This window comes from Triturus cristatus, chromosome 10 (genome assembly GCF_964204655.1).
Source record: "Triturus cristatus chromosome 10, aTriCri1.1, whole genome shotgun sequence".
Classification (NCBI taxonomy): domain Eukaryota; kingdom Metazoa; phylum Chordata; class Amphibia; order Caudata; family Salamandridae; genus Triturus; species Triturus cristatus.
This window is the reverse complement of record NC_140593.1, coordinates 977,835,688-977,851,738: the sequence shown is the minus strand read 5'-3', so window position 1 is coordinate 977,851,738 and position 16,051 is coordinate 977,835,688. Positions and strand designations below refer to the sequence as shown.

Sequence of the window (16,051 nt, the reverse complement as noted above, 5' to 3'; positions counted from 1 at the left end):
CCCCAACCGGTAACCAGTACCAAATGCGCAATACTCGTAATGATGGCCAGAGAAGCAAATTGCATTGTCTTATTTCTGGAAAAGAAAAGCAAACCCCGTAGAAAGAAGCTACAGTGGGATCTCCACCTAGCACAGAGACTGGGGCAATCCACGGGTTTCCCCGGGCTTGGGTGAACTTACATTGCCGCTAATTCTTGATTTACTGAAAACATTGCTGCTACAATGTTGCTCACGACTGGTGTAATGCTAGCACAAGCATAATACTGTTGATTCTTTATATACTGTGGGTATTATTGGTCTTCCTGTGCCGAACACTGCTGCAATGCGTGCTTTGGTATCATGTTGGTAATTCTTTGTATATTATGCGCATTGTTGGCACGACCATGGTGTAACGCTTGCTCTGGCATTAAATTGGTATCTCGCTACAATTATTATATGGATACTTGACTGCAATGAAAAGATTTTAAAGGCTGATAGAAAGAGATTATTCTATTGTTCCTGTAGAATGAAGCCTAGCTATGGAAAGTGAGATGCCATACACAGAAGTTTTCAACAAAATGAGCACCTCAAAAGGGAACCATTTAAGTCCCTGCAACACAGGTGGCTTATGTGTGAGGGTGGGTTTGTTACAATTTAAGCGGCTTGATTCTGGACACTGCTGGTTGTGCAGCGTATGATTAATTTATGTATATATGAAGGGGCGCTTATATAGCACAAACCGGCTGGAGAGCAGCAGAGCACTGAACGTGGGCAGGGGCCTAATGGCAAGATTAGGATTGCATACAATGAGACAGAACATTTACGGGTGATGGAACCATAGTGTTCTGCTGTGGTAGTCTTTGAAGGGGTGGGTCACCAGGAACTTTATGAGTCGCAGGAAAATTGGGATATTTCTCGTGGTGATGGACAAAGTCTAGAGTTCTATTTCTTTCAGTGTCAGGTTTCCAGTCTGGCATTTTCTTGGCTTTTGATGTGGCACTACATGGCTTAAGCACCTAATGTGTTAGCCAGGTATGCATGGTGGTTTTTTAGGTTATGCAGTAGGTCTTGGAGAACATACAGTGTGCGAGTGAGTTTGAACGCATGTGCCTTGAGCTTGTTTTCCCAAAAGGACATCTTTTACCTCTACTGTGCAGTAGTGCCCTGGTCCCTTCGGTTGGTGGGGCCACCTCTCTTCTGCAATTACACATCCACTAGTGACAACATCCTGCAGGAAGCAGCACTACCCTAGCCCTTATAGGAGGTTTCCTCACCATCCAAAGATGGTGGGGTTTCAGGAGAGGGGTTTGCATCGCCTATCCTGCCCTGGTGATGGTGTAGGTTAAGTGGGGGCCTTCCTCCTAATCTAACTAATTTTCGCGCCTTTCTTCCTGCCAAAAGTGGAGCAGGAAATAGGGCCTGGCCTCCCCTACTTTCTGGAGGTTCCTGGGTTGGATTTCAAAGTGGCATTGCCTTTGAAGTTTTCTGCCCCGGAAGGCCTTCCTGTACTGGAGGAGGTGTGAAGCATCTCCGCACAGAGCAGGCTTTGTTTCACCTCCAGGCTAGTAACACCCCTAAGGTGGGCTACACTGAGATGGACACGATTTTCAGAAGTAGACATCTTTGTGATGGCACACTTAGGAAGTCTGGGACAGGGTTATACCACTTCCCAAAGGAAGAGGTCATATAAGAGATGTTAGACCTGGCACATTGGCGTGGGCCTCCCTTCCATTTTTCACTGTTGCCTCATGTATTTTTAGCTGGTGTTAGCTGCTCAGGGCACTGTGCCACTGCTGTCCAGTGCCACAGTGCAAGTGCTACCTATTGTAAATTAATGTATAATTTGTGATTCCATGATTGGTTGGTTTGGTTTACTTGTCAGACCCTAGTACAGTGCACCAGGAGTGCCCAGGGCTTGTAATCCAAATACTGCTGGAGGGCTTGCAGCACTGGTTGTGCCACCCACAGAAGCAGCCTGTAAACATGTGTCTAAGGTCTACCATTGCAGAGCCTGCGTGCAGTCTGGTACTGTCATGCTGACGGGGCAAGTGCACCCACTTGCCAGTCCCTAAACCTTTCCTTTTCTTCATATTAGACACCCCTATGGTAGGCCCAAGAGCAGGGTGCATTGTAGGTATAAGGTAGGACATGCCCTGGTGTGTGTGGCATGTCCTAATAGTGAATTACAGCCATTTTAGTTTTTCACTATTGTAAGGCTACCTATTCTCCATAGGCCAGAATGGGGGATTCCAGGAGACAGGGTGAGTCCGCCCAGTGGTGAATAGAGAGATCTGCATCTAGATGGGAGGGAGGAGTTGCACCTGGGACCTGAATAGGACAGTGCCTGCCCCCCACAGTGCTGGCACCACCCCCTGGGGTGCGTCTGATGTCTCTGGCCTGCACTGTGAAAGGAGAGAAGGAATCATGTCAACAAAGTGCTCCAGGGCTGTGCTTTCCCTCCACAATGCTGGCTCCACCTCCTGTGTGGCGTCTGATGTTTCTGCCCTGCACTGTGAAAGGAAAGAAGGAGTCATGTAAACAGAGTGCTCCAGAACTGGTTTGGACTGGGCAAAGGCCCCTCTACCCTCAGAGGACAAAGGAGTTTGGAGTATAAGTATTGGGACCCTGATCCCAAGAAGTTATATAACTTTGGGAAACAATTAGAAACTCTGCTGAGGAGAGGAACCAAGAAGAAACTGAGTAGAGACTATCCCTGAAACTGGGGGATTGGCCTGCAGTGGTTGCCTACTGCCAAAGAGAGGAGAAAGGAACTTTGTGAGTACTTTTGATCAACTTGTGAAGGATCTCCAAGGGCTTGGAAAAGAGCTTGTCTCCTACTGAAGTCTCAGGAACAACAGACGTCACCTCCCAGCTCCCCAGAGTTCTTTGGAAGTGCCTGCTGCTGTTGTTGGGCCTTCTGAGGGACTGGGTGTCGCAAGGAGCTGGAAGCGCGACTCAAGAAGGAGAAGCGTGCCGCCGTCGGAGCTGTCGTCGCATCTCGTAAAGTGTGTCGCCGCTGCAGCATCGCATCGAGCGGAAGCGTCTTGCATCATCCAGGAAGTGTCTCGCAACACCAAAGAAGCGTGTCGCCATCCCAGCCATCGTAGCTGACGCATTGCACCGCATCAAGAGAAGAGTCTCACATCGAGGAAGAAGCGGGTCGCCATCGCAGCCATCGTAGTTGTCGCATTGCACCGCATCAAGTAAAGCGCCTCGCATCTACGGAGAAGCGCGCCGCCGTCGGAGCTGCTGTCGTCGCATCGCGTAATGGGGTGTCGCCGCTGCAACATCGCATTGAGTGGAAGCGTCACGCAAACGTCGGAGAAGAGTGTCGCTGCCAAGGCCGCTGTCGTCGCATCGCGTAAAGTGTGTCGCCGCTGCAGCTGAAGCATCGAGTCGAGTCTTACCGCAACATCGGAGAAGCGTACCACATCTGGAAGATCTTCACGTCTTTATTTCTTTGCACCAAAAACTTCATCGCATCAACATCGTTGCAACACTTTCGTTGCCCTGCGTGCCGCATCTTAAAGGTACATTGACTTAAAGTGTCGCATTTAAGAACTTAAGAGAACTAAACAAAATCCTACCATCTAAAGTAACAGTATTGTGTGGTTTTGTCGTTTAATGGTCTTGTGATAAAAATATATATAGAATAATTATTTTTTATATAAAACCTGTGTGGTGTCCATCTATAGTGTTGTCACTTGGTTACTATATGTGTTCACAAATGCTTTACACACTGCCTCTGAGATAAGCCCGTCTGCTCGTGCCAAGCTACCAAGGGGGTGAGCAGGGGTTATTTTAGGAGTGTACCCCCTTACCCTGACTAGAGGCGAGGGTCCCTATTTGTCACAAGTGCCTACCTGTGCCAACTAGAGACCCCCAAGTCTAACACTGGTGGTCAGCGGTGAGGATTCTGGACTTGCATTAGTGACTCATGTACAGTGATTGGTGAACACTACTTAGTGAGTGCAGACCTTAACGCAACCAATACTTGTTGGTAGATTTCTTTTTGGGACTTTCTATTTTTGAGTACTGCCAAGATTAACCACCATGGAGAAAGCAGCATCAATAGTCTCTATTGATACTGAATTTGAGTGGGAAGAAGAGAAAATGGACAGTTTCACTGCAAAGCAGCTAAAATTCTTCTGCAAGCAATTTAATGTTTTTACTACTGGATGTAAAAACAAGGCAGAGTTCTACAAGGCGCTGAGGGCCTTGGTAGAAGCAAGGAATGCCACTGATGAGGATAATGCAGAGGAGCAGCTGGATGGGCCAGTGGGTCCAAGAGGAAGGAGAACCCCTTCCCCTGCCGGTAGTAGTGTTTCTGCTAAAAGTCTATCTCCAGAGAAGTTGGCAGATACAAAAGAGTGTAGGATGCATGAAATTGAGTTGACCAAGCTCAAGTTAAGTGGGCAGTTAGAATTTGAAATGCAAAGTAGAAAGTTAGCCCCAGAAGAAAAGAAGCTACAGTTTGAACATGAACAGAGCTTAGGGAGTACTCCCTCTGGTGGCAGCACACCGTCAATACCTGTGGAATCTAGAGCATACATCCCCCTAAAGATGTAGTGAATGAATTTTTGAAAAATTATGATATTGGGCAGTGGTTCAAGGCCTATGAGGTAGCCATGTCTTCCCACCGGGTCCCTGAGAAGGATTGGGGAGCGGGGTTGTGGGGGCGGTTCCTTAGTGAGGGGCGGGACACACTGCTAGACTTGCCTTCTGATGTCCATAATTCCTATCCCCACATGAAAGATGCATTGATGTCTAGATATGGTTTGACCCCTGAGATGTACAGACAGAGGTTCAGGGGTTGCACAAAGATAGCAAACAGCACCTATGTTGAATATGTCACTTTTTTCTGCAGAGCACTGGATGGTTGGCTGAAGGGTAGCAAAGTTAATGATTTTCAGGGACTGCTTGATTTGATTGCATGGGAGCACTTGTCAAGTAACTGTTTTCCTGAGCTACGCCAGCACCTGATTGATAGTAGGCTGACTAATCCTAGGAAGCTTGCTGAGGAGGCGGACCGCTGGGTCAGTACCAGGGTCCACAAGGGTCATGTGGGAGACTCAGCCAAGAGTGGGCAGGGTCCCCAGCAGAAGACTGGGGGGGGCAAGGGTAAACAGAGGGAGTTCCATAAGAGGCCCCAAAGTAATCCCCAAGGGAACCAAGGGAAAGGTTCTCAGCCTCCCCCCCAGAAACCGTCAGGGGCCCCGACAGGTCCACCTATTCAAAGAGGGCCCCCGAGATGCTACAAATGTGGAGAGCTGGGTCATTTTGCCAATGATACCAAGTGACGCCTGTTTGGAAAACCAGCACCCACTGGTGCAGCCCCCCGGCAGATGGCTAGTGTAGCCCTGGGTGAGGAGATGGGTGCCCAAGGTGGGTGGGGCCCCGCAGAGATGTCCCTTGTCTCATTACGAGACTGTGAGGTGGTCCCTAGGACCCAGCTGCCTGATAACACTAAAACATACAGGCAGTGGGTGACCATCAATGGCCATAGATTGGAGGCTCTGAGAGACACAGGGGCCAGTGTGACAGCTGTCAAGTGTCACCTGGTGTCTCAAGAGCAGGTTGTCCCTGAAGCATTCTACCCAGTTGTTGCCGCTGACAACACAGAGAGTCACTGCAAGGTGGCTCAGGTTCCCTTTGAGTGGGGGGGTCTCTGGTACTCTTCAGGTAGCTGTGAGGCCCGCCATGCCTGTTGACTGTTTGTTAGGGAATGACTTGGAGAGCTCACCTTGGGCGAAGGTGGAGCGGAATGCACATTTAGAAATGTTGGGTATGCTTGACTGGGCGTGTGTGACCACCCGGTCAATGACAGCGAGTAAAGGTGCTCAAGAGGACCTGGAGCCTGAGAGGGAGGCCCAGGTACCTGCTGTCAAGAGTAGTGGCAGGGGGCTCGGGAAACCGGCCCCGAAGTTCCCACGGTCCAGGAGGGAGCAGACCCTGAGGGGGATGCCCTGGAGCCTACAGGGGAACAGGTAGCTGAACTGGGGGACCTGCCTGAGCTGACCCATTGGCAGCAAGAAGGAGGACCCTCCAGGGAGGAATTCTGCAAGGAGCAGAAAGAATGCCCTTCTCTTGTGGGTCTGCGGAAACAGGCTGCAGACCAGGCAGCAGGTGATCAGTCTGGATCACATTGGATCTACTGGGAGAATGATCTCCTGTATACAGAGCCTAAGGTTGCTGAGCCTGGGTCAGCCTGTGTGCTGGTGGTACCCCAGCGCTTCAGAGCCTTCCTACTGGGGCTGGCTCATGATGTTCCATTGGCAGGACATTTGGGGCAGGACAAGACCTTTGAAAGGCTTGTCACCCATTTTTATTGGCCCCAAATGTGCAGGAGTTCAGACACTCACTGCAGGACATGTCAGACTTGCCAGGCAAGTGGTAAGAGTGGTAGGAAGTGCAAGGCTCCTCTCCAGCCCTTCCCTGTAGTCAGCACCCCCTTTGAACGGGTGGGTATTGACATTGTGGGGCCACTGGACCCCAAGACAGCCATGGGCAACAGGTTCATCCTGGTCTTGGTGGACCATGCCACCCGGTACCCAGAAGCCATACCTCTGAGGACAGTGACGGCCCCCGTGGTGGGACGAGCACTGATGGGAATTTTCTCCAGAGTGGGATTTCCTAACGAGGTAGTGTCTGACCGGGGCACCAACTTCATATCCAAGTATATGAAGTCCCTGTGGCAGGAGTGTGGTGTAACCTATAAGTTCAACACTCCTTACCACTCCCAAGGAAACGGGTTGGTTGAGAGATTCAACCGAACCCTTAAAGGCATGATAATGGGTCTTTAGGAACCCATGAGGCGTAAGTGGGACGTCCTCTTACCATGCCTGGTCTTTGCTTACCGTGAGGTGCCACAGAAATCTCTAGGGTTCAGTCCCTTCGAGCTTCTCTATGGACACCCCGTAAGAGGACCTCCAAGTCTGGTCAAAGAAGGCTGGGAGCAATCTCCCAGGAAACCTCCCCAGGATGTATATAGCTACATGCTGGCCTTTAGGAACCAGACTAGGCGTTTCAGACAACTCGCTGAGGCGAATCTGGAAGCCAGCCAGGAGGAGATGAAGCGGTGGTACGACCAGAATGCCACTCTGATTGAGCTTCAGCCTGGACAGAAGGTGTGGGTCATGGCCCCAGTGGAGCCCTGTGCACTCCAGGATAAGTGGACCAGCCCCTTTGAGGTTGTGGAGCACAAGAGTCCGGTTACCTACTTGGTGGACTTGCGGTCTCTCAGGAACCCCTTGAGAGTCCTGCATGTCAACCGCCTGAAGCCCCACTTGGAGAGGTCCCAAGTGGGCATGCTCTTGGCAACAGATGCTGGAATGGAGGAGGAGACCAAGCCTCTTCCTGACCTCCTGTCAGTCAGAGAGCAAGATGGGTCAGTGGATGGTGTCAACATCTCTTCCACCCTGACCCCTGAGCAACAGAATGACTGTCACCAGTTGCTGGGACAGTTTTCTGATCTGTTCTCCCTGGTTCCTGGTGTCACTGATTGGTGCGTCCATGAGGTGGACACTGGGGACAGTACACCTGTGAGGCACAAAGCCTACAGAGTGACTGACAGGGTAAGGGCTTGCATCAAGGAGGAGGTCTCCAAGATGCTTGCGCTAGGGGTAATTGAGTCCTCTAGCAGTCCTTGGGCCAGCCCAGTGGTCTTGGTCCCAAAGGCTGCTGCGCCGGGTGCCACACCCGAACTCCGGTTCTGTGTGGACTACTGAGGGCTCAATGCAGTCACCAGGACTGATGCATACCCCATCCCCAGAGCTGATGAGCTCATAGATCGGCTAGGGGCTGCGCGGTACCTCAGCACATTTGACTTAACGTCTGGGTACTGGCAGATCACCTTGACCGATAGGGCAAAGGAGAGGTCAGCATTTTCCACACCAGATGGGCACTACCAGTTCCAGGTGATGCCCTTTGGGATGAAGAATGCCCCTACCACCTTTCAGAGGTTGGTCAACCAGGTGTTGGCTGGACTGGACTCGTTCAGTGCCGCCTACCTGGATGACATCACAGTGTTCAGCGCCAGTTGGGAAGAACATCTGCGCCACCTATGGGAAGTGTTGAGGGCAGGGTTCCGTGGTGTACTTGGGACACCAGGTAGGGAGCGGCCAGGTGGCGCCCCTACAGCCCAAGATTGAAACCATCCTGGCTTGGGAGCCGCCCAAAACCCAGACAGAGATGGGAGCCTTTTTAGGACTCACAGGTTACTACAGGAGGTTTGTCATGGGGTATGGCAACATTGTTGCACCCTTGACAGCGCTGACTTCCAGGAAGCAGCCAAGGAAAGTGATTTGGACTGACACCTGTCAGGAAGCTTTTGAGGCCTTAAAAACTGCTATGTGCACATCGCCCGTGCTCTTGGCACCCAACTTCTCAAAGGAGTTCATAGTGCAAACAGACGCTTCAGAGCATGGTGTGGGGGCTGTTCTATCACAGATGAATGAGGAGGGCCTAGATCAACCTGTAGCCTTCATCAGTAGGAGGTTACTACCACGGGAACAGAGGTGGAGTGCTATTGAGCGTGAGGCTTTTGCTGTGGTCTGGGCACTGAAGAAGCTGAGACCCTACCTGTTTGGGAATCACTTTCGGGTTAAGACAGACCACAGGTCCCTCAGATGGTTGATGCAGATGAGGGGTGAGAATCCAAAGCTGTTAAGGTGGTCCATTTCCCTACAGGGGATGTATTTCAGGGTGTAACAAAACCAACCTGTACAGAACACGCCAATGCTGATGGTCTGTCCAGATTTTTCCGCCTTAGTGATGAGAACTCCCAGGAGGTAGGGTATTTCTCCCCACATTTCAGCTGGAGGGGACAAGTGTTAGACCTGGCACATTGGCGTGGGTCTCCCTTTCATTTTTCGCTGTTGCCTCACTGCTGTCCAGTGCCACAATGCAAGTGCTCCCTATTGTAAATTAATGTATAATTTGTGATTCCATGATTGGTTGGTTGGTTTACTTGTCAGACCCTAGTACAGTGCACCAGAAGTGCCCAGGGCTTGTAATCCAAATACTGCTGGTGGGCTTGCAGCACTGGTTGTGCCACCCACAGAAGCAGCCTGTAGACATGTGTCTAAGGTCTGCCATTGCAGAGCCTGCGTGCAGTCTGGTACTGTCATTCATGCTGACTGGGCAAGTGCACCCACTTGCCAGTCCCTAAACCTTTCCTTTTCTTCATATTAGACACCCCTATGGTAGGCCCAAGGGCAGGGTGCATTGTAAGTATAAGGTAGGACATGCCCTGGTGTGTATGGCATGTCCTAATAGTGAATTACAGCCATTTTCGTTTTTCACTATTGCAAGGCTACCTGTTCTCCATAGGCCAGAATGGGGGATTCCAGGAGACAGGGTGAGTCCGCCCAGTGGTGAATAGAGAGATCTTCATCTAGATGGGAGGGAGGAGTTGCACCTGGGACCTGAATAGGACAGTGCCTGCCCCCCACAGTGCTGGCACCACCCCCTGGGGTGCGTCTGATATCTCTGCCCTGCACTGTGAAAGGAGAGAAGGAATCATGTCAACAAAGTGCTCCAGGGCTGTGCTTTCCCTCCACAATGATGGCTCCACCTCCTGTGGGGCGTCTGATGTTTCTGCCCTGCACTATGAACGGAAAGAAGGAGTCATGTAAACAGAGTGCTCCAGAACTGGTTTAGACTGGGCAAAGGCCCCTCTGCCCCTAGGACAAAGGATTTTGGAGTATAAGTATTGGGTCCCTGATCCCAAGAATTTATATCATTTTGGGAAAAAAGAAGAAACTCTGCTGAGGAGAGGAACCAAGAAGAAACTGAGGAGAGACTATCCCTGAAACTGGGGGATTGTCCTGCAGTGGTTGCCTACTGCCAAAGAGAGGAGAAAGGAACTTTGTGAGTACTTTTGATCAACTTGTGAAGGATCTCCAAGGGCTTGGGAAAGAGATTGCCTCCTGCTGAAGTCTCAGGAACAACAGACTTCACCTCCCAGCTCCCCAGAGTTCTTTGGAAGTGCCTGCTGCTGTTGTTGGGCCTTCTGAGGGACTGCGTATCGCAAGGAGATGGAAGCGCGACTCAAGAAGGAGAAGCGTGCCGCCGTCGGAGCTGTTGTTGTCGCATCTCGTAAAGTGTGTCGCCGCTGCAGCATCGCATCGAGCGGAAGCTTCACGCATCATCCAGGAAGTGTCTCGCAACACCGAAGAAGCGTGTCGCCATCGCAGCCATCGTAGCTGACGCATTGCACTGCATCAAGAGAAGAGTCTCACATCGAGGAAGAAGCGTGTCGCCATCGCAGCCATCGTAGTTGTCGCATTGCACCGCATCAAGAAAAGCGCCTCGCATCCACAGAGAAGCGTGCCGCCGTCGGAGCTGCTATCGTCGCATTGCGTAAAGGGGTGTCGCCGCTGCACCATCGCATCGAGTGGAAGCGTCTCACAAACGTCGGAGTAGAGTGTCGCTGCCAAGGCCGCTGTCGTCGCATTGCGTAAAGGGTGTCGCCGCTGCAGCTGAAGCATCGAGTCGAGTCTTCTCGCAACATTGGAGAAGCGTACCACATCTGGAAGATCTTCACATCTTTATTTCTTTGCACCAAAAACTTCATCGCATCAACATCGTTGCAACACTTTCGTTGCCCTGCGTGTCGCATCTTAAAGGTACATTGACTTAAAGTGTCGCATTTAAGAACTTAAGAGAACTAAGCAAAATCCTACCATCTAAAGTAACAGTATTGTGTGGTTTTTTCGTTTAATGGTCTTGTGATAAATCTATATAAAGAATACTTATTTTTTATATAAAACTTGTGTGGTGTCCATCTGTAGTAGTGTCACTTGGTTACTGTATGTGTTCACAAATGCTTTACACACTGCCTCTGAGATAAGCCTGTCTGCTCGTGCCAAGCTACCAAGGGGGTGAGCAGGGGTTATTTTAGGAGTGTACCCCCTTACCCTGACTAGAGGCGAGGGTCCCTATTTGTCACAAGTACATACCTGTGCCAACTAGAGACCCCCAAGTCTAACAAGAGAGTAGTAATTCCAAGGGTCAGTAACCCATTACCTAGTACCCTACACTCCTCTAACGCCCCTAAATGTAGTATTTGGGGGTTTCCCTGGCACCGGAGAAACAGATCCCGATACCCTTAGAAGAGATAGGAAACCGAAGAGCCACAAAAGCAGAGAGGAGAGAAGAAGCAGCTGACCTGGTACCGGCCCCCAAGCCGGTCTACATCCTTCGTCGAAAACAGCGGCAAAGACGACTCGTCCTGCAGCTGTTGAATCCAGAAACTTGGGAGGACTGCCTGACTTCGATAAAGAACCAAAACCTCCCATGGCACAGCAGAACTATTTCCTACATCTCGCAGCAACTTCAAAAGAAAGGACTCCAAGGCCTCCGGAACCTGACATCTGAATCCACCACTGCACCCATCGCTCCAAGTCAGAGTCAAAGTGAGCTAAATGGTGTCATCAAGGTCCCCCAGGGCCTCCAGAGCCGAAGTCCATCGTGGTTTCACCCCTTGTGGATCCTCTGACATCACCTGCAGCCTCTGCATGAAGACCGCCTCTTACACGACTGCTCCGGTAAGGAAAAACCCGATGCCTAAGGACACCTCAGCATTCAACGCCACAGAGACCGATCTCCATGGAATAAAATTGGGCTCTTGACGCAGGTTTGCACCCTGTACCCGGCCACCCTCATGCCGCTGGTGGCGTACTGTTGGTACTGCCTTGGACCTTGCCACCCACTCACCTTAAATCCAGGAGATAGGTCCCGTAAATTGCTGTACTTTACCTGTTTGCAGAACTTGTATACCTTCGATATAACATTGCAGAACTCAAAAACTCCAGTGTCCACTTTTTGAACCCTAAAATAATTTATATCTAAATACGTATTTACCTGAATGATTTTACTCTCATGCCTAAACATATATTAAGATATGTGCTATTTTTATAAATTCGTGTGAATCTCCTTCTAGAGTTGTGTGTGTCATTCATTGATCATTGTGTATATTTGCAGGTGTCATGTACGCCTCTCGGTGAAGCCTAAAGCTGATCTAACACACTACCCATAATTGAGCACCATGGGATTGCTAGAGCAAGTCCCTGTCCACTTATAAGGGAACCCGTGGACTCTTTGTACTGTATATCAGGTTATTGATATATCACATAAAGAATCAGCTTCCTACAGACAGTTGACTCTTTCTCCAAGAGCTTAACTTAAAAATATAATATTGGAGTTCGGACGATAACTGCCAAACCAGTGTAGATCCAAGGAGGATTCTTTTTAGCACCTAAGTAATCCAAGGCTGGTCTTGATGTCTGTACTGGGATGCTACCCCGCATATCTAAATGTAAAATATTGACCTATAGTTATACTGAGTCTACTTTTTTCAAGATCTTAATTTAAAAATATAATATTGGAGCTCGGGCCAAAATTGACAAGCCTGTCCAGATTTAAGGAGGGTTATTTTTTCGCAGTGAAATAATCCAAGATGTCTTCAAGGAGTCTGATATGCTGGCAGTTCTGAAGAATTCAATGACCAAACCAGAAATGGATGGGACAAAGAGTGGTCAGCTCTTTCATAGCTGAAGTATGACAAATATCAGCGGAGCAAAAAGCCGCCTTGCATAAAAATTCTGTAATAAGATCCTCAGTTGTATTGTCGGTAAAGAAGATATTCACATTTACAGTGAGTTGGTATTCAGCAATGCATATGCTGCAATTAATTAACTCATGATAGTTAAATTAGCTATGTACAACCTTTCAATCGAAGTCCAAACCTTTCATATGTTCTCTCAAATGTGAAACAAGAATTCCCCCACGCCAAATCTATGAACTAAAGGAAAGCAGATCAGAGGTAAGTGGTTTCTCCACCTGTGTTAACATCTTGGAAACTTTCACAGCTAGACTGATTTCACTAACTGAATAATTTAAGAAATTCATTTTGGTGTCAATATAGGCATTACATTAACTTTTCCTTAAGCTATTCAGTTCCGTTTTAAGATCTGGCAAAATAAGATTAATCTAGACCTTCTGAAGATTTACAATGATGTCCTACTTTCAGCTCATCTTTAAACCATTCAAGAGACATATTAATTTTAGCATTCCTTCAAGTAAGAAGTGGTGGTGGCTCAGTAACTTGCCAGGTATGTTTATCCACAAAGTCAACTTAGGCTTGCAAAATATGCGCTAAGAGAACAGACAGAGAGCACGTCTACTTCCACATGAACATGAGAATCTGCAGTAAGAGGCAAGTTTCCTCTCATCCAACACCTCTGCTAACTGTGGGTAACTGTCCTTCAGTAGTAAGTGCTACATTAAATGTCACACCTAATCCTCAGAAGTGGTCAGAACAATTGAAAGGGGTCACAGCAAGGAATTTAAACTCCATAGTATAAAATACTACACAATACATAATATGTCCCTTCATATGGATGTTTTGTTAGACTGATCTGGTGAAGACTGCAACTGGTGAAGGAAGCTAAAGGCGAGTTTATCATTACTGTTACCTCACCAAGCATTAACGTTACTCGGGGTCTGCACTTTGGAGGGGCAAAAGCTGAGTATTCAAAAAGCTTGGATTAAAAGTTGGACAATACACATTCAATATTTGTACATTAAGCTTGGCCACAAAACTGTAAAAACAAAATATCAAATCATTTTAAAAGATTTTGGGTGAAATGCAGCTGCAGCAGTATTCCTCCTCTACTGACCAGCACTTCCAAACGGAAAGGTGATCACAGTGGATTTCAACGAACCATGATCAGGGTATATGTAGTTAGAAATTAATCTGGTCTCACACCTTTAAACTATGAAGGCAGCTTCTAGTCCCATCGTAAGGTGTTAGGAGAGGAAGGGAGTTGGGCATCATAAAAGAAGATGTCCCTTTTGAATCATCTCTATGGCCACTCTTTTTTTTAAATAGTAATTTAGTTAAAAAGACATAAAACTATACTTTACCTTTTTTTGGACAATCCCGTACTTTAACTGAGGTCTCTCACTAAATGTGAAACTTTGCATTTTCCATTCTTCATTGAAGCAGCAAAGGCTTGATCCAAAAAGGAGATTTTTCATTTCCTAAAACAAAACAAACCTTGAATCGTATAAATAAAATTACATAATTCCACACAATTTACCTAATCTCCAAAAATGTTTTTCTCCTTTTTTTTAGGTGTGAGTATCAGTTATATGAATATATTCTGCCTCATTCTCTCCGAAAACACACAAGTAGATATTTGGACCCAATGTCAATAAGCAACAATTTAACATTTGAGCAGCTAGACAAAAGGGTATACAGTCTTTACAGCGTTGCCGTTACCATGTGTTACATTTACAATATGGCCATTACCATGGATGTATGTACAGCAAATGCCATTTTGTGGCACTTTACAATTCAGGACTTTACCATGCAGGTAAGCGTTTTTTTAAATTACATGCTAATAAGAGAATTAAGAGAAAGTAAGGGGCCTAAGGGGTTTAAGGGTTTCGTGATGTGTAAGGGTATGCTGTTATACCTGGTTTTTAGAGTTTAGGAATGGGAAAAGTAGGGTTAAATACTTTCATTTTTCCGTAAAGCAGAGTTTGTCATTCCACTTATACCCTGCTCCGCGAGAAGAACATGTTTCTATGGTGCGGTTGTCTATGTATAGATGGAACGTTTTTCTCAGGGCCTGGATACTGTGGTGCTAATTACATTAATGGATGTGGTTGAGTCTGGGAGATCAATTTGTCCTTTTCTCTACCTCATCTTACTGCCTGGTTTCATCCTCAACTTACGCCTCAAATAATAGTTAAGGAATGTATATGTTTCTTCGACCATCTAGAGTTTTAGCTGCAAACCCTAATCCTCACAACCTTGCTTCTGCAGTGGTAGAATGAGGGACACTTCTCACACGGAAAGGCTTGTCAAGGGCTGCATAGCTAGCTCTCTTTACAGATGCACACAGAAAACCGAGTATGATAGGCAACCAACATTTCTTAGCTGCAAGGTCACTTCCCATGGCCCCATAACGTTTGCAAGGGAAAACGTCCCCCACCTCTGCACACTAACATTGTGAGAACCTTTAACAGGACACTCTCCTGGGAATCTCAAACCTTGTTCCAAAACGAGGAACATCATAAAGGTTAGTCGAAGGAGGCTTTGGTCAACGTCACCTCAATTGGAAGTGTGCTGAAGATCAGAAGAGTCCATTAAATACGTTTCTTCTGTAGGAAGTGTGTTCATATTCTACATTAAGCACTATAACTAATTCAAGGCACTCCCATTTCTCTCTGTTTAGGTACACGTAACCAATGCACAATTTGTGAAGCAGAAGACATGTTGAAATTATTTGAGTTTTAATAAAACCTGAAATGGCGGTGTAAGAAATTGGGTTGCTGGCTGAGGGGGCGTGAACCCCTATGTAAGTAGCAGCCACAAACATTGTCAGGTTATTTTCACATGCAAACCCCAAATTAACTGTGTGCAACCCTCTGACAGCTCGGCACTGATCAGATGGGCTTAACTTGGAGTAATGTATAAATTGTTTACACAGCACTTTAAACAGCAATAAAGTGAAACCACAGCACAAGGAAACTCCCACAACAAATTAGAAAAACAGAGTAAAATGTAATAAACACTTTGAGACCAAAACGGCAAACATCCAATCAGTACAACCGGAGAGCTGCAAGTTAAAAAATTTCAGTCAACATAGCGCCAAAAAGCACAAAGCACCAACTGTGGTTCTCTTGTCATGCCAGACCGGAACAAAGTCACAAGTTCAGGATGACAGCAATGGAGCGTGTGGCGACTACAGAGGCTCAATTAATTCTGCTGAATAAACTACCTTGATCCAGTTTGTGAAGAGGAATCCCACGTCCAGGATGCATCATGCAGCAGAGGCGATGTGGAGTGTTTGCGTGGAGATGCGTCATGCAGCAGTGGTTCCAATGGATTGCGCTGGGCAAGGTGATTTCTTACATGGAGATGCATTGAGCAGCAGCAGGTCCGACGGCTACGTTGGGTGAGACAATGCGATGGGCTGCTGTAAGCGAAGCAGAATCTTTGCATTGGGAAAGTCCATGCAGTAAAGGCGATGTGTCGGTTCAAAGGGCGAGGCATCGA

At 47.8% G+C, this 16,051-nt stretch overlaps 1 protein-coding gene across 3 annotated transcripts in view; it reads right to left on the bottom strand.

The window, feature by feature from the left end:
- The window catches only part of MINDY4 (MINDY lysine 48 deubiquitinase 4), a 512,572-nt gene that overhangs the window by 188,745 nt on the left and 307,776 nt on the right, over positions 1-16,051 (bottom strand). For all 3 annotated transcript variants that reach the window (XM_085628881.1, XM_085628884.1, XM_085628882.1), the window contains exon 8: positions 13,909-14,025. In XM_085628881.1, the coding sequence (XP_085485007.1) occupies positions 13,909-14,025 (117 nt within the window). The remainder of the gene's footprint in view (positions 1-13,908; positions 14,026-16,051) is intronic.